Here is a 17616-nt window from a genome sequence, read left to right as displayed (position 1 = left end):
CACGCACGCACGCACGCACGCACGCACGCACGCACGCACACGCACACACACACACACACACACACACACACGCAAAGCACAGAAGGGCAGATAAACAAGCAGCTCATCATCTCCACCTTCATCCATATATCCGTCTATCTATCCATTTGCTATCCGTCTGTCCATCCACCCAGCTTCATATCTGTCTATCTTGCCATTCACACAGTCCATCTATCCACCCGTCTGTAGTTAATTTCAATACTTTTGAGGGTTTGTATTTCACCCAGAGAGATCATTTGACACTCGAAATAGCTCAAACCCAATTGGTTATTAGAAATCGTGTGCCTGAGAAATGGGCCTTTAGATAGAGAGACCAAACCCAGATAGTGTCTATATATGTGGCATGTGAAGCCCTTTCTTAACAGGTTCTATGAGCACCCATTGCATTAAACAATTAAGGTCTAATTAGGCCTATAGTCTGGACTCTCACCATAGGCAAAGTCACTGTACTAAACCCATCCCAATGACTCACTATACAGATTCAAAACTAGACAGTATTGTAATCAGAGGACAGAGCCAGAATAGAGCCATGGCCCATACGATTATTCCCTATGAGGCCAGACCAACCTGCCAAGCAAAAAACATATTCTGTCTGCTGTTACGAGTTGATCTAGAATACTAGCCTGCTAATTCATCATGCATCATGCATACACACTGTGAAATCAAACACACTCTGTGTTCAGTACGCGGCTGGAGGAAATGAGAGATGAACATTTGGTGATGTATTTGGATGATGCACTGTATCATCCAAGGAGTCTAAACTAAAAGTAAATGTAAAAGTGAAAGTTAAAAAAGAAACACAGTCTACAGGAAACTTATCTGAGTCAAAAGTAGACCTGTGTACTTGTCTTATGATCAGCTGACTGCTCTGGTTGGATCAAGTCTGTGTTTTTTGTGTTTTTCAGCAACAGCACAGTCTATCTACCTCATGAGATAAAATGGAGTCAGTGGTGTAACCACTATGTAATATTGTGTGCTTGTGTTGTACTGAATGAATTTACTTTCACTTTTACTTTTACAGTTTTTCTCGATTGCATCCACACAAGTTCTGGAACTGCACACACAATTCTCTGAACATCTCACCCATTTCCCAACTCCCCTAACCAATGTCACTGAACACTAAGCGCAATTCCTTCTTTACACTCACATTTCAGTTTTAAAACACAGTCTTTTCTAACCACTACACACAATTCTCTGGATTACACACAATTTTCATGAAGAAATTCCCTGGTTGTCGCATTGAACACATTGCCATTCAAAATACTAAAATCAACTGCCATACTATGTTCACTTCCTCATCACATGGGCAAACTATCTTCCTACCGGTTTACAATCTGTGATCATCACCCCATAAGGACACACATTGCATGTGATATTGATGAAAACATGAGTGGATGCAGTGAGAAAACACATTTGTTTAGTTTTTGAACTCCAAATATGTTATACAAGAGATCACTTTCATGTGGTTACCCAATATTTTACAATAAATTAGTGCATTTTTTTAAATGTCAGAAAAATATGTGAAATATATTTTTTGCCACACATATCTGTACTCCGAGTCTAAAAACAATATTTCAGTATTTTACTACAGAAAAATACTCTCTTTAGTAGGTCGAACAGTGAAGAAAATAAGTTTCTACTGTGTGTCAAGTTGAGTATAGAGTTTTACCATGTGCATATTAGTCTTCAATGGTTCACATAAGAGTGTATTAAAATGATTGCTTGTGTGTGTCATTTGAGAACAAAATGAGGTTTTTAGAAGATAGTACATTGTTTTGCGACAAGACGTGAATTTTTCAGTGGTAGTGAAGAGTTTTGCCTGTTGTGTGTGAGGTTTGGAGATTTGTGTGTAGAGTTATGAGAATTCGAGTACTGATTCCGAAAATTGTGTGTAAGCAATCGAGGAAACTGTAACACCTCTGTCTACCATTGGCATCAGTAGAAAGTCCCACAGCTCTGTTCTACATGTGCAGGTGTATGTCCTCTAGTCTGCCACTAGGTTGCAGGAGCGAGTTATGTAGGTCTGTGTGGCAACCATGCGCTCTCTTTCTCTCCCTCTCTCCCTCTCTCCCTCTTCCCTGCTCGCCTGCCTAGCCCGTGCCGTCGTCGTCGCCGCCGTCACAAGCGTCAGCAGTGACGCCTATGGGGAACTGAAGGAACACAATGTTCGCCTGCAAAAGCGGCAGCATTCAGCCCCATGCAAGCCATTGTCCCCTGCAGCCTTGCTTCAGTTGAAAAGAAGTCCTCTCTTTTCAAAACGTGTACGCCCAAGAGTCTAATTCTGTACCTTGTGGTTTGTTGGATGGACAACACAAGGACGGACGTCAGTAATTGAGGGATGATGATGATGATGATGTGGAGAGAGGGAGGCGGATGGATGGATGGATGGATGGATGGATGGCTTTTGCTTCGTGTCTATACTGGGCATATTGGAGCCCTTGCCTTTTCATTTCTCATGAATGAGAACTGGCTCGCATTTGATTACTGTAAGGTCACACAGGTGTATGGAGGCTGGCTGCATTGTTTGCCAAAGCACACCATTTATTAGATTGTGCGGCCTGTGTGTGTGTGTGTGTGTGTGTGTGTGTGTGTGTGTGTGTGTGTGTGTGTGTGTGTGTGTGTGTGTGTGTGTGTGTGTGTGTGTGTGTGTGTGATTGTGTGTGTGATTGTGATTGTGTGTGTGTGTGTGTGTGTGTGTGTGTGTGTGTGTGTGTGTGTGTGTGTGTGTGTGTGTGTGTGTTTCTGTGCTTGCTTGAAAGAAAAGAGAAGCGAGGGGAGGGAGGGAGAGAGGGAGAGAGAGGTGGGGGGGGGGGCAGATGGAGATAGAAGCTGTGACGTAGAAAGGAAGGAAGGAAAGGGGGAAAAAAAGAGGAGCCGAGAGAGAGAGAGGAGAGAATGAGCGAGAGAGAGGAGAAGAGAGAGCAGAGGCGGGGCCACAAATGATGATGCTCCAGACTGGGGAAAGACCATATATGGAGTTTGACATGGCTGCTGTGTACGACGTCAGCATAGCAGGTACATAGCGCGTGGACTGCTGACGGAGAAGGGTGGAAGGAGGGAGGGAGGGAGAGAGAGAGAGGAAGGGAGGGAGGCATGGAGAAGGGGTGACTCTTTTTGTATGTGTGACACTTCTCTGTGCGTGTGCGTGTGTGTGTGTGTGCGTGCTCGCTCACGTGTGTGTGTGCCCGCCCCGTGCCATAAATGGGAAGTTGGCTCTCGGTGTCAAGCGAGCGTGTGCGTCAATCTGAGTCAGATGGTGTGTCTCACAGACTGGCGTTACGTTGCGCGCGTGCGTCAGCTCTGTTGCTGTGCGGACCCAGCTTGGTGGGAGGAGAGAAGGGGAAGAGGAAGAGGAAGAGGAGGCTGACGCGCACACAGGGATGGAGAGAGAGAGAGAGAGAGAGAGAGAGAGAGAGAGAGAGGGGGAGAGAGGGAGACAGAGAGGTACAGTGGGAGAAGGAGAGACAAATTGGGAAAGGGAGAGAGAGAGAAAGAGAAAGATGGACAGAGAAAGGAAAGGATTAAAAGAAAGGAAGAAAGAAAGATGGAGAGAGAGCAAACGGAACGAAAAGGAGGTAGAAAGATGGATGTACAGTAGGGAATGATGAGAGAGAGAGAACAAGAAGATGGATAGCAAGCATGGCTAGGCACACTGAAGAGACCAGTTATAAAAGAAAGAGGAACAGAGATGGAAGAATGGAGGAATAGGGAGAACGGTTAAAGGGATAGAGTGAAGGAACTGGGAGAAGGGTAGAGACATGATAGGCAATGTAGACAGCAAATGCAGTGAAAGGGACTCGGAATTCACAAGAGAGGGAGAAATGGGAACCAAGAAATGGAGGAAACAGATGAGAGGGTGATGTCAAGAGAGGCAAAACTGACAGCAAGCAAGGCAAATAGACTGGCTAGTGGTGAAGAAAGAAGAATAGACATAGAAACAGGAGCAGAAAAAAAGACAAGGAGTGGAAAAAATGATAAAGAGACACTGTGTGAACATCAAACATGGCTACAGAGACTAGAGAGAGAGAGAGAGAGAGTAAGAGAGAGAAGAACAGAAAAAGGACAAGGATGAGAGGAGCACAGAGAGATACAAGGCAAAGAAAGAGTGACAAGAGAAAGCCGCTTTAAGTGCACTTTAATATAAATGCATTTGTTTTAAACAACCAAACACACTTATTGGCGACACAAACGGGAAAAAAAGAACACTGATCCACAATGTCCATTCGCCATAAATAGCATATGCCATATGTTGTTTTCTTCTTCATATAAATGTCTCTGATATGTACAGACTTGTATAGATTTATACAAATGTACAAATATACAAATGTGCATAACCCTTTGACCATTCGGCATGTATCTATAAGTATAGACATATAGGCACATGCATGTGTATCTATTTTTTTAAAACAGCACACATACCGATATAATACTTACTTTTTTGTTTTCTTTTTAAAACATAGCGTTTAAATAGCTAGAACATAGGAATCAATCCTTTACTTGACCGTAGATAATTCTACGTTAGCATGTCGACACCATGGGCTTAGAGTTGTTCTCAAACCCATGTCGAGTGGTAACTGAATAGAAAGAGTAACCCTAAACCCTTCACTTCCAGTTCTTGGTATACATATAGATATGTTTTTTTGTTTTTCGTTAAACAAAACATTGTGTTTTTTTCAAACCCCTCTCAAAAAAGAAGAATTGCTCATACACACGGAAACACGAACACGTAACGGTACGTGTCATTACCAAATTCCACACCACATCGATAGTACTCGTTGCGATGTTTTACCATGATATTCACTAAAGGCCTGACCGGGACATGTGTGAGACCCAAGCTTTAAACCAGGCAAAGAGAAACACACCAAAAAAGCTTCTAACAAAAGCTTGCCAGCATTACAAAAATGAATCCAGTGCAAGAGTGGATTTTAGCCCCAACCAGAGAGAAGAGGTAAAACTCTCTGCCCATTAAGAATGGAATCAAGCAGTAACAATCAGTAACAATCAGTCTCAGTGTGTGTACAACACACACACAATCAACGCAGCTATCTATTCCTTCTCAGAAAGAGGGATCTTCTCTGTAGTCCTGTCTTCCATCTCTTCTCCCTCTTTCCTCTCTTCTTTCGTTCAACTTGGACGCCATCACATCCGATATTTGTTCTGATACTGTAGGAAAGTGTTTTTGTTGTTTGTTTTTTTGTTCGGTTTGTTCCTCATACACAAAGAGACATCTTCACATACTGAGAAATGTTTCATACACCGTTATGTCATCACAGAAGTTGTACAGTAACAACAAGATTGAGAAAACAAAAATCAAGTCAAATGTAGAAAAAAATTGGTGATGCAGCCACAAACTCAAATCCCTAAAGTGTTGCGTGGTAACATGTTTTTTTGTTGTGCAATTTTGACTCCAAAAGTCAAAAGGAGTTGGAAGTGCTTTGAAGTCAGATTTCAGCACGTCGGAAAATGAATCCTACTTGAGCTGAAGCAGATTGGCCTCTTTGGTTGATCTATTGACTTAGTTATTGATTTGTTTGTTTGTTTGTTTGTTTGTTTGTTGTCTTTAAAATAAGTAAACATTGATCCTTCACACTTTCAGGGTTTTGTGGTTGTGGTACTGCATGCCAGGTATAGAGCTATGAGCTTGCTATTGTCATTTTTTTCCTTTCCTATGGAATAGGAATAGGATGTCAAGTTCACAACAGAATATTTTCACTACGAGTGAATACATATGTGCGTCTGTAAGTCAATGTTGCAACTTACAGGGTCATAGAACTCATTGACTGTTTGTTCGTCTTTTCGTAAGTAAAACCGATACTCATGGTAGTAACAGATAGAAGCGTTGAATGGTTAACTGGATTCCTAGGCTCCGTTAAGAAACCCAGGCAATACAACTAGTTATAAATGCACCGTTGTTGAAATGTTGCACCATGTGTTTGTTTTTTTTGTTTGTTTTTTTTACATAGAAATAACACAGATCAGCACATGAACGAAATATGTCGATGTTTGAAATACTCCTTTTGTAGAGGATAAATGAGCAGGTTCTTTTGAAGTCCTTTTTGTTGAGTTATATACATTATGTATATAGATTTATACACTTTGATAATCTTCACTGATAAAGTGAATGCGTCTCCATGAAATATGGCAATATGCCATACTTAATGAAGCAAGTCACAGACTTATTTTAGAACGGAGGATCACTACCGCTCCCATCTGGAAAAGAAGAGAAGGAAGCAAAAGGGGGTGGGAGGGAGGGAGAGAAAAAGAAACATTAGGTTAGTTGCCACATCCGATTCAAAACAAATAAATCAAATGTTTGGTACAAAACACTAACATCTGAAGTAGTTCTTTATTCGAGCAAATTTATACCTATACTGACATAAACAACTACCTTGTTAGCGTAGCACTATGTATTAGCTAGAATACCAGTATTGATATGTACAGTACATGAAACTTTGTTATAATCTACATTTTAGCTAAAACAAATTTACACCTACGTAAAATGTTATGACTACGTCACTGTCACTGGTTTAAACTGTCATGTCACATGCACACTCACTCACTCACTCACTCACTCACTCACTCGCTAGGCTAACTCACCTTTGTGGAAGCACTGAGGCATGGGGTGACATTGGAGTTGATACAACTCAGTTTGATGCCCCAGGGAGGGGGTGATCGAGGCACCTGCCCCAAACATGGGTTCCAGGGTGGCCAGCTCCTCCAGCAGGAGGGACTGGGCGCAGGGCAGGCCGGGCTGCGCGGGGTGGTGATGGTGGAGGTGGAGGTGGTGCTGGTGGTGTGCCGCGACCACTGGGCTGACTGGAGGCAGCAGGTCGAGGTTCGAGGGCGAGGCCGTCGACACGGATAACGTCGATGGCACCAGTGCCGGCGAGGGAGGGGACATGGGAGCGCCGCTCGACAACAGAGGCGACAACTTGTCCTTGTCCTCGTCCTCGTCCTCGTCCGTTTCCATGGAGACCTCGGCTTCGAGTTCCATCTCGACCTCGTGCTGCTCTTCTTCGTCAATGTTGTTGTTGTTCATATCATCCCAGTCGCCCGGGGATGTTGGCATGCCACATTCCATTGTTTCTACGGCAACCGGTGTCATCGTCGTCGTCAATGTCACCGCCCCACCACAGCCGCTCGCCTGGATACGGTGCGCCGACTGGACGCTACGGAAGTGACTCGCGTCAACGTGCAGGGAGGAGGGGAGAGCGTCCCAGCACATTGGAGATGTTGGGGACATGAGAGAACTGGATGGAGTGGAGCACGGAGAAGTGGAGGACGAGGAAGAGAAGGAGGAGGAGAGAGGTGTAGGTGAGTAGGAGGTCGGAGATGAGAGGGTGGAGGACGTCGGGGTAATTGTCGTCAAGGAGGAGGAGGAGGAGGGAGAAGGTGAGGGGCACGGAGAAGATGTGGACGTTGTGGTGGCGGCCAGGTCTTGCAGGAGGCTCTCAAGAGCCCTCTCCTCAAACAGAGAGTCTTCGTCGGGGAAGATGGGCAGATCCAGGCCCCTCCAGGACTTGATGGGATAGAAGTCCCCCAGCAGGGAAAAGAGATTGTCCAGGCCCACTGGGTCCAGAGTCAGATTGGCGTTGCTGTCAGTAAACGATGGCTGCTGCTCAGAGTTGGCGGCGTTGGCGTTGGAAGAAGGCGGGCAAGCGGCGACCAGCTTGGAGATCAGGGGGTCCGGGTACAGCCCTTCAGCCAGGGTGCCGATATGCTCGGCCAGCAGAGCGATGTCCATCTTCTCCCTCTCCAGCTCGGGCTCCAGGGAGAAGAAGGACAGGTACGACTGCTTGCCTGGCGAGGCCTCGGGGGTGAGCAGGCCCTCTGGTGGCGGGTGGCAATGCAGGGGCCCCAGGGGCACGTCGACGTACAAGGGCCCACGGACCTCCGGAAGGTTCATGATGGTGCAGTCGCCGTCCCCCGGACTGTCGGGTGTGGGGGGTAGCTTCTCGTACAGGGTGCCGCTGCATGGCTCGCCCGGAAACAGCAGCTCTGTGGTGGCCGGGGTCAGGTTGAGGTTGAGGGTGAGGGGTAGCAGGGAGGAGAGCGTAGTGGTGGGAGGCGGAGGGGTGCTGCTGGGGGCGTTGTAGCCGCCCGGAGACGAAGACTGCTGTTGCGAGGCCGTCGTCGTGGTGATGGTCCCCGTGAGAGCCGCCAGCGACGGCGTGGTGGCGTCTGTGCTGGAGTCGAAGCTGAACAAGGGGTCGCCGAAGGGGAAGCTGCCCCCGCTGGTCACCTGGGGGGTGTACGGCGGGGTGCAGACCAGCTCCTTGGTCTGCTGCTGCTGCTGCTGGGCCTGGGAGGTGGGCACGGGGGGCAGAGGGAGTGGCAAAGCGGGCAAGGGAGGCTCCAGCTGGAAAGATGGTGGCAGCAGGATGTTCTGGGTCAGGAAGTCTAGCTCGGGTACCGTCGCCACGGTCACAGGGATGGGGGAGGATGCTGCGGACGGGCTCACCAGAGGCTCGACGAGGCTGATACCGCTGCCGCTGTCGCCTTCTGTGGTGATGATGGGGGTGGTGGTGGAAGCTGCAGCAGTTGGCTGGAAGAGGCTCTCCTCCTCCAGGGATGAGAGGCTGGACCTGGCGCCCTCTGCCCCAACACTAGTGGCCTCCTCCTGGGCGGCCGCCTTGGAGACACCAGCCTGTTGCTGCTGCTGGTCCTCTCCAGCTCCGCATATAGCTGCGGTGCTGAAGTCGAAGGACTGTGCGGAGACGCCACTGCTGCCCGGGGTGAAGACTTGGTCTGGGCTGGAGAGGGTATCGGGCGACTGGAGGCTGGCGCTCTCCGGCTGGGACGTGGTGGATGATGAGCCCAGGACCAGGCTGAGCTGGCTCTGTTCCGTGGTCAGCTGCTGACGTACCGACCAAGCCTCAGACTCACTGGCAGGAAAAGAAACAAACATGGAAGAGGGGTTAATAAATGTGGAAATAAACATTAAATTGCATAATTATATTCATATATTAGTTATACAAAGTTCTGTGATCTGCGTTCATTCGTCTTTTTTGCCAACAACTTTTGGTGTGTGTGTGTGTGTGTGTGTGTGTGTGTGTGTGTGTGTGTGTGTGTGTGTGTGTGTGTGTAGTGTTGTGTGTATGTGTGTGCGTGCGTGCGTGCATGCATCCATGCACTTGACTCACCTGATGACGAAGTTATTGCTGCGTATGGGGTGCTCGCCGGTCTCCAGCTGCAGCACCATGTAGAGCCAGACCCAGGCGTGGCTGGCCCCCTCCACGCGCACCACCATCTCAGCACGGCCCTCACCGCCCTCCCGCACTGCAGTGGGCAACACAAGAGCAGGAGGAGGCAACACATGAGTCACACGTGTGGGGAGCACCATCATCAACACCAACACACATCACAGACAGTGGGACAGTGGGTGCGGATGTGGGTGAAGTCTATACAGAGCTGCTGGTAAGAAGGTGTTGTTGTGGTTTTTTTTGCTGTTTAGTGGGTGTGCTGTGGATCATGAGCTGCTGAGGTGTGTTTGAGTGAGAGGTCGTGTGTGTGTGTGTGTGGGCTAGCAAGCAAGAGAGTGAGAGGGTAAGTTAGAAGTGAGAAAGAGAAGGAGCAAGAGAGAGAGAGAGAAGAAGAAGAAGAAGAAGAAGAAGAAGAAGAACAAGAACAAGAACAAGAACAAGAAGTAGAACAAGAAGAAGAAGAGAGAGAGAGAGAGAGAGAGAGAGAGAGAGAGAGAGAGAGAGAGAGAGAGAGAGAGAGAGAGAGAGAGAAGAAGAAGAAGAAGAAGAAGAAGAAGAAGAAGAAGAAGAAGAAGAAGAAGAAGAAGAAGAAGAAGAAGAAGAAGAGGGAGAAGAGAGAGCGAGAGACAGAGAGAGAGAGGGAGAGAGAGAGAAAAAGTGGGAGAGAGAGAGCATGGCAGTGGGCTGTCAGTGGAAGTGTGTGTGGGCAGGTGATCGTGATGTGGGTGGGCAGAGGATTGTGCGGTGGAGTGATGCGGTGTGCTGGCAGAGGGAGAGAGGCAGGTGAGCGGGGAGGACAGATAAGGGAAGGTGGCCGTGTGGAGTAAGTCAGGTGATCTAAGAGGTGAGGTGATCTAGGTGTAGTGCCAGAAGTGCAGTAACCAGGTTACTGGGGGGACGCAGGTAAATGAGGCGTTCAGGTAAGTGAGACAGGGCAGGTAGGAGAAGTGAGAAGATTGGAAGAAGTGATAAGAGCAGGTAGGTGAGGGGAGCAGGTGTGCTTTGGGGAGCAGCAGCTAGGTAAGGAAGGGAGGGCAGGTGAGGTAAGTGGGGTGTATAGCTGATTGTAGGGAGGGCAGGTGAGGTAAGTGGGGTGTATAGCTGAGTGAGGGGGGGGGGGAAGGTGAGTGAGTAAGGGGACTCACGCAGGCTGCAGTGCTGGGAGGAGGCATGCGTGAGGTCCTGGGGGTGCAGCAGGCTGTACCAGGAGCGAGAGCGGAGCGTCTCCACGTCCAAGCCCAGGTAGTCGTTCACACTGCAAGGGGAAGAAACGGGTCAAACTTAGTGGAACAGGAATACACAACAGTGTTGTATACAACAGTTATGATCAAAAAATAATATAAATAAGGAATTAATAAAAAAAAAATGAATTAATTTGTCAGTGCTCACCTGTCCTGCACTTCCTGTAGCCTCATGTCTCGACTGTGCTGGGAGCAGAAGCAAGCCAGGAAGAGGTTGTGCTCCAAGGAAGAAGAGGAGGACACGGAGGAGGAGATGGAAGAGGAAGAGGTGGAGGCAATGGTGCCAACAGCGGTACCCCGCCGAGACGGCTCCGCTTCGGGGGTGATGGCGACGGTGGGGGTGGTGGTGGTGGAGGTGCCTGGGCGGGGCGGGTGGGGGTCCAGGGGTGAGCAGAAGCAGACCCAGACCGGGTTGGAGCTCCAGTAGGAGGAGGAGCCCGTGGAGGTGGGGGCAGCCGGCGGTGACAGGCAGCGCGCTCGGATCAGCACCAGCTTGTTGCCGGCGCTCTGCCGGCGGACGGACTTGGAGGTGTTGAAGCGGCAGCGAAAGAGGCGATCTGTTGGGAGGGAGCAGAAACGAAATTGAGAAAAGACAGGTTAATTCAGGTGACTATACTCGTATAGTCATGAGTAGACACTGAAAACCGCTGAGTGCTATAAACAGTTGTGTTAATGTTGACTTAGGTGTGTTAATGACCACTACAGTATGTGTTGTACTATGACCAGTTGTAGCAGGTGTGTAAGTTGGCCTTGTGAAACCTGTTGTACTATGAACAGTAAGTACTTTGTACTTTGTAGGTGCATTAACTGGTGCATTATTTCTCTTGTACGATGAGCACTTGTAGGCACATAAATGGGTCTGTTAATCACCTGTCTCTTGTGCTATGTGGGGACAGCTGCAGGTGTGTTAATGAGTCTAATTAGTTTGGCCTACCTGTCTCTTGGGTCGTTGGAGGCACCAGGTTACTCCTCATGATGTAATGATCCGCGGCGTCGATGATGTCATAAACGCTGTCTCCCTGGGCAACCAGATCCACCTGTGGAAATGCAGCAGCAACAGGAGGATTGGAAAACAGCTCCACCACCATGAAGCAAGCAGAATACGACACACACACACGCACACACACACACACACGCACGCACACTCACACACACGCACACGCACATTCATTGTGTGTGTTTGTCTGTGTGTGTGTGTGTGTGTGGATAATGAATCAACATGTCTGTGTGTGTGTACATGCACTCATCAAATGTCATCTGCCAAGAACTCACCATGGAGTGACCAAGATGCTCAGCGACGCTGTCTGACAGGAACAGCAGTTTTCCCTCCCCCGTCAGCAGCAGCAGAAAGCCGGGCATTTCATGCATCAACTCCGACAGCTCATGGAAGGAAAAATAGCTCCTCTCCTCCTCCTCCGGTTTCTCAGTGATGGAGGCATCTGAGGAGAGAGGAATAGTATCATCAGACTCCCCCCAATAAACGCCACAGCTAATAGTTCATTTCCCCGCATAGCTTCACATCATAATGCGGAACTCACTGCCGTCTGCTGCATGCGATAGTATTTCCAGCACCATGGACAGCACATCTGCTCTGCGACCAACAAGTGCAATGATGCATTCACAGCACAGAAACTGCTCTTTTTATTGGAACCTTGTTATCTACTTCTTTACATACAGATCCATTACATGCCTGGTGGAATCATATACTGTATTCTCAACTAATTGCCTCATCCACTTGTTGCTTCAGTGCACTATAGTAATGTATCCATAAAAATGGCCGACTAGCACAAAACTCTCGCATTCCTTGTGTGTTACGTAAATCAACAGGTGCAGTGCTTCAGGTAGTGCTACTCTTGAGCCAGAGGGATGCCTGCGTGTGTGTTATGAGAGAGAGTTGGTATTGCGCAATGTTGCTTACCGTCGCTGAAGAACACCGACTTCCTGGTGTACATGCATGCCAGGGACATGATGTGTAGGTAGGAGAGACGAGCCTTGTCCACATCGGAGATGGGGAGCAGGTCCTTGAGGTTCCGAATCTCTGCATTGATCTGATCCCTACGAGCTTTGGACGCCCCTTTAGTGGACCGATACATGGTAGTTTGTCGCCGCGCTGAGAAGAAAATCCCCCGGAGTTCGGATGAAACTCTGAGTTCAGCGGTGTTGGTGCTGGAGTTGTTCGGAGGAATGTCTTGGTTAGGTAGTTGCTCCTCTTTCCCTAGAACGTGGAAGTCAGAGTTGCAGGTTGGTCTTTATAAGCCCTGTCTTGGGTGATGCTTCATTGGACTGTCATCTCAGCTGTTGTTCCGCACAGGTCTTTAGTCCTTGTTCATGGTTACTCCGATCCGTTTTGGTGCTCTTCCTTTGCTCCGCCACAGCGCCTGGTTCGGTTGTGGACGGGGAGATTGTGGTGGATCTCTCCCCCGGTGTAAGTACAGTGTGTGTGAGTGAGTGAGTTCGCAGCTATAAGAGCCGTCTCTGTTGCCCAGATGTCCGGAGCCCGTAAATCCGGTGGAGTTACTCTGCTCGGCGGTAACTTATATAGCCTGGGACTCCACCGGTGTAGGGGGCTCCCAACGCGCCAACACCGACGTAAAAGGGAGAGGGTGAGGGGGTGAACGGAGAAAGGGGGGGCCGCGGGGGATTGATACGTCTCATATCGGTGTTGGCTATGCTGAACCACTCTCCTCTCTCCGCTCTTCCCCCCTCCCAAGCCTCTTTACTCCGGGTGACACTGCTCCGACGTCAGCATTCCCTCTCTCTGCTGATGACGTTGGCCTGGTATCGGGAGCTCCGGCGACGCAAAAAGCCCGATTTGGACAAAACCGAGGGATGGGCGGGGTTTAGCTGATAACGTAGACGGAGTCACCGGACTCCACTGTTGTAAGGATGGGGGGAACGGGGACGGGGAGTTTGGAAAAGGGGGGTCCGCTGGAAGGAGGTGAGGTGCATACGAAAGAGGCAGGGCAGCGGTATCGTACTGTGTTTTAGAGTGCATGCCAGGCTGTGTAGTATCCCCCTGAAAGAGTGCAGCAGCTCATCTGCAGTCGTAGCACGCAGATACATACCCATGCATCACTGGCTTGCGATTTAAACATCCTGACGGCGAAGAGACAGCGCAATCATACGCATGCCATTATTTACACACATGATTTATTATTCCCCCTAATATTAGCCTATACATGTAGACGTAGGCACTGGTGGAAATTGCGTTTTGCATTGCTTGGGATGAGGCTGGGGAAAGATAATCGTCCAGTCACCGCCACAAGCCTTGGGGCAAAGACAGGAGTGTAGGACAGTCACACTGCATCATTGTCGGAGCAAGGCAGATACTTTTTTTGTGAATGGATAGCCTAGGCAGCCTAGCCTGCTCCAGTCAACCCTAATTAAACCGTCTCCCTTGTGCTAGAGTAGCTTAAGCAACTGAGCAAATGAAGGGGGTGGCGTAGTAGACTACAGCACAGCACAGCATGCGAGACATATTTAAAAGTAGTCTTATGTGTGTTACATAAACCTGTATGTCCTTATAAGGCGAACATGAGCGATGTGGATTCAATGAAGCAGTCAAGGGCTATTGTTGCTGCTGCTGCTGCGGCAGCTGGTGATGGTGGTGGTGGTCAGTTACTGGACGTGTGTCTCTCTGTCCAAGACTTATCGTGTGTATCTAAAGGTGAGAAGCCAGTAAAAGGCTTGTGCAAAGCCATTTGGCTCAAATAAATGGTGGGAAGGCACAGCGTTCACAGCGGGTTGTGGAGTTCGCTGTCCGTGGTGCTGAATACGCATGGTCGCTCTGTGGTGGCTATGCGGACAGAATGCGATAAGGCCTTTCTTCGAATTATCCCTCAGAATATATTAGGCGGTTATCAAATAATGAAACAAAGGTTCGTGGTGATTCATCATCATGAACATTATCAAGGTATCACGCACCTACACCAATGTGCAATGCCCCCCTTATCACGTTTTTAGCCGTCATGGTGACCGTGGTCGTGTTTTCGAGTCACCCCTTTCTGAAGTCTCCATGGAACTCCCTATCAACTCGTTTTATCGCCACCTTTCGTGAGTCAAAAAGTGTGATTTAAAGAAATGTATAACCAGTTGTGTCCCCTTACTGCGAGGGATAAACCGGGATTTATTAGTTTGCTCGCTGCCTCTTTGTAGGCTACTTTTAATGGTCTTTTCCAGGATTTCGTGCTTTCCCGGGGTTTTATGACTCCCGCACAAAACAACAAAACGAGGACAGAAATAACTGTAGCCTATATTGTTTGCCCACGCTGACCTCCTGCTCACAAACATAACGACATTTAGACACAGACCTGTTGCGAGGCGAGACTAGCACTCTAGCTAAAAATAGCTCTGCTGCGTTGACTTAGTCCGGCAAAAATGCTCCCGCCAAATGGATGCCACTACTCTATTTCCTCTATTTTTAGCCAAATGCTTTTGTTTCGCGTCTAAAAATAGGTATCAAATTTCCTGTCGTTTTAATTCCAACACTCGGACCACCGCTATCAACAGGGGACAGACATTTGGCAATCAGATTTATATACCTGACGACCACACGAGCCATATTGCCGTGAAATTTAATGAGGCACGAGCGATTACGACCCAAAACAGCATTATCCTTCACCCGCAGCCTTGACCGGGCTTTAGCAGCTGTAAACTAACACGTATTTCTCCCAGCTAATGTGTATGGATGGGGCATTAATCGATATACTCATTACCTTTTCTCACTATTCCGGTGACTGACACGGACGTGTAACATATCCCCCCAAAGCGCCAGCCTATTTAACTGAGACGCTAGTCCTCCTGTCTCTCTAAAACACATAAAGTCTGCTTTTGTTGTCCAACTAAATCTTAATCTTATTTGTCAACATTTTCGTATGTACAGAATGGGCCAGCAACAAAAACTCAGTACCATTACCTCAGTGCACAATGTTTAAAAAATACAAGTTCCAAGATTTTGACAGTTAGTGTAGGTATACAGTGGCGTGGAACAGGGGGGGAAAACCCTGACTCTTTCTTAGGGCCCAGCCCACCTGGGGGCCCCCCCGGGGGCCTTCCTATGGAAAATGTTCCATGGACAATGTTGTGGGGGGCCGATGAAAGAGGTTGTTCCTGGGGCCCCAAATTTGGTGCTATGCCCCTGTAGGTAATGTTTTATCCATAGGCCTACACCAGCATGGATCCCAAGTTTGAGGCAGGGCTTTTTCCCCCCGTCAATGTTCATTTTCCCAAAAAGATGTAGGCCTACGAAATCCACTGGTAGTCACTGACCCATATACTTCTATAGCGATGATGATGATGCATAGCATCTCTCCACACTCAGAAACTGCTGCTGTGAGCCATAATCCATCGCCCGGGGAGGTTCAGCACAGCACAGTCTTTAGGCTCAGGCCCAGAAACAAGACTGTGAATACGTTTGGCCAAGTCCAAGAGCACAGAATGTGCCAACATCATTCCAGGCAGCATGTTCTGAGCACAAGAGGACTATATAGCCTAACCTACATATCTCCTGTCCAACGTGTTCATCAGTCAGGCAAGCTGCTGTCTCTATGTGCTAAGGTACTGTATTTTGCAAGGCGCTGCTGTTACACGTTTACACTGTATTAGTGTCCCTGTAACATTAATTAGGTACAGTGTAAATGTGTAGCAAAAGTTTTTTTTAAACAATACTACCGGGTACTTATGCCTTCAGCACAGTGTGCAAGCTGTCTTTCGGCTGTTCCGGAACCAATGCATCCATCCGGTCTTCAAAGATGTGACTGGCCTTAGAATGTACAAGTAAAATGCCCATACCATAAAGTGGGACACAGGTTTCAATTCGGCCTAGGTCATTTCCCAAACCAACCCCATCTCACTCTCCCACTCACTTCCTGTCTGCTCTCTAAGTGTCCTGTCTAAATAGATGTGAAAAGCCCAAAACGCAAAGTTTTAAGTGAAAAATTTTCTACAAATGGCCGGAACAGTCCTCCTTACCTCCCTCCCTCCCTCCCTCCCTCCTTCCCTCCCTCCCTTCCTTCCTCCGTTCTGTCATTCCTTCTGCCTTTCTATCATGCCTTCCTTCACTCATTCCTTCCTTCTCATCTCCCCTGCCCCTCTCTCCTGTTCTTGTGCTGTTTCTCAGGCCCCAGGTATTGTATTGTAGTGTGTTAAGTCGGGGGAAAGCTTGGTCTGCTCCGGCCTCCTGTAGTGCAGGTAATGATAGAGCATTATAGTGGTTAGCTGCCAGACAAGACAGGCAGGGGGTGATGTGTGTGTGCGTCCGAGAGAGAAAGATAGAAGAGAGAGAGAGAGAGAGAGAGAGAGAGAGAGAGAGAGAGAGAGAGAGAGAGAGAGAGAGAGAGAGAGAGAGAGAGAGAGAGAGAGAGAGAGAGCATTTTGGAGGAGAATAGTGTGTGTGTGTGTGTGTGTGTGTGTGTGTAGGCTATGTGTATGTGTTCATGGGGGGCAGGAATGAGCTACTGAGAGGATGAAAGGCCTGGGAGGATGTCAGCAAAAGAATGTGTGTGTGTGTGCGTGTGCGTGCGCGCGTGTGCGCGTGTGCGTGTGTGTGCGTGTGTGTGTGTGTGTGTGCGTGCGTGTGTGTGCGTGCGTGTGCGTGCGTGTGCATGTGTGTGTGTATGTGTGCGTCCGTGTGCGTGCGTGCGTGCGTGCGTGCGTGCGTGCGTGTGTGTGTGTGTGTGTGTTTGTGTGTTTGTTTGAAAGACCAATGAGCTCCCCAGGTAAGCCATCGGTCCAGCAGGGTGTCCCGGTTCCTGGGGCTTAATGCCACACGATTGGGGTCCGGCAATCACAGCCCATATACTGACCATGTCACAGGATAAGGATGACAAAAAATGAGATAAAAGATAAATAGGCCTATTATTTATTTATTTGTCTGTTTCGCTGCCTTTACTTATCCAGGAAGTTCCTGTTGAGATAAAGTGCATCTTCCCAGGAGTCCTGGATAAGATTGCCAGCCAGAGGAACTAAAGGACGGAACTAAAGAAGGTATAATGCAGACCACAGACAAGACAAGATCCAGCTCTATGAGGGAGCTAAAACGAGTGACCCTGTTCCTCAAAAATCGCAAGCCCATATTTGGTGTATAAGATATCTATTAATATCTAATGACAGACACCTAATGGAGCAGTGTCTCC

At 48.4% G+C, this 17616-nt stretch overlaps 1 protein-coding gene across 1 annotated transcript; it reads right to left on the bottom strand.

Annotated features, from left to right (window-relative positions):
* Positions 1-6079: 6079 nt before the first annotated feature.
* Positions 6080-12576, bottom strand: npas4a (neuronal PAS domain protein 4a). The gene is made up of 10 exons (XM_063189757.1): positions 12402-12576; positions 11756-11922; positions 11418-11520; positions 10817-11040; positions 10632-10702; positions 10388-10497; positions 9183-9318; positions 8573-8924; positions 6637-8506; positions 6080-6249 (listed from the first exon to the last, which is right to left on the bottom strand). Exons 1-10 carry the CDS (start codon positions 12574-12576, stop codon positions 6221-6223), a joined length of 3237 nt encoding a protein of 1078 aa, XP_063045827.1. The 3' UTR covers positions 6080-6220.
* Positions 12577-17616: the final 5040 nt, after the last annotated feature.

The sequence above is a fragment of the Engraulis encrasicolus genome, chromosome 23 (genome assembly GCF_034702125.1).
Source record: "Engraulis encrasicolus isolate BLACKSEA-1 chromosome 23, IST_EnEncr_1.0, whole genome shotgun sequence".
Lineage (NCBI taxonomy): Eukaryota > Metazoa > Chordata > Actinopteri > Clupeiformes > Engraulidae > Engraulis > Engraulis encrasicolus.
The sequence above is the reverse complement of the archived record's forward strand: the minus strand, read 5'-3'. Positions and strand labels throughout refer to the sequence as shown.

What these genes read in the sequence shown, in the direction of transcription:
- npas4a (XM_063189757.1), bottom strand. Translation starts at nt 12,576, where the DNA reads ATGTATCGGTCCACTAAAGGGGCGTCCAAAGCTCGTAGGGATCAGATC. An exon ending in GTCGGTGTTCTTCAGCGACG is followed by an intron (nt 11,923 to 12,401) that starts GTAAGCAACATT and finishes CTCTCTCCTCAG; the next exon opens with ATGCCTCCATCACTGAGAAA. An exon ending in TCTTCCAGCCAACTGCTGCA is followed by an intron (nt 8,507 to 8,572) that starts GCTTCCACCACC and finishes AGCCTCGTCGAG; the next exon opens with CCTCTGGTGAGCCCGTCCGC.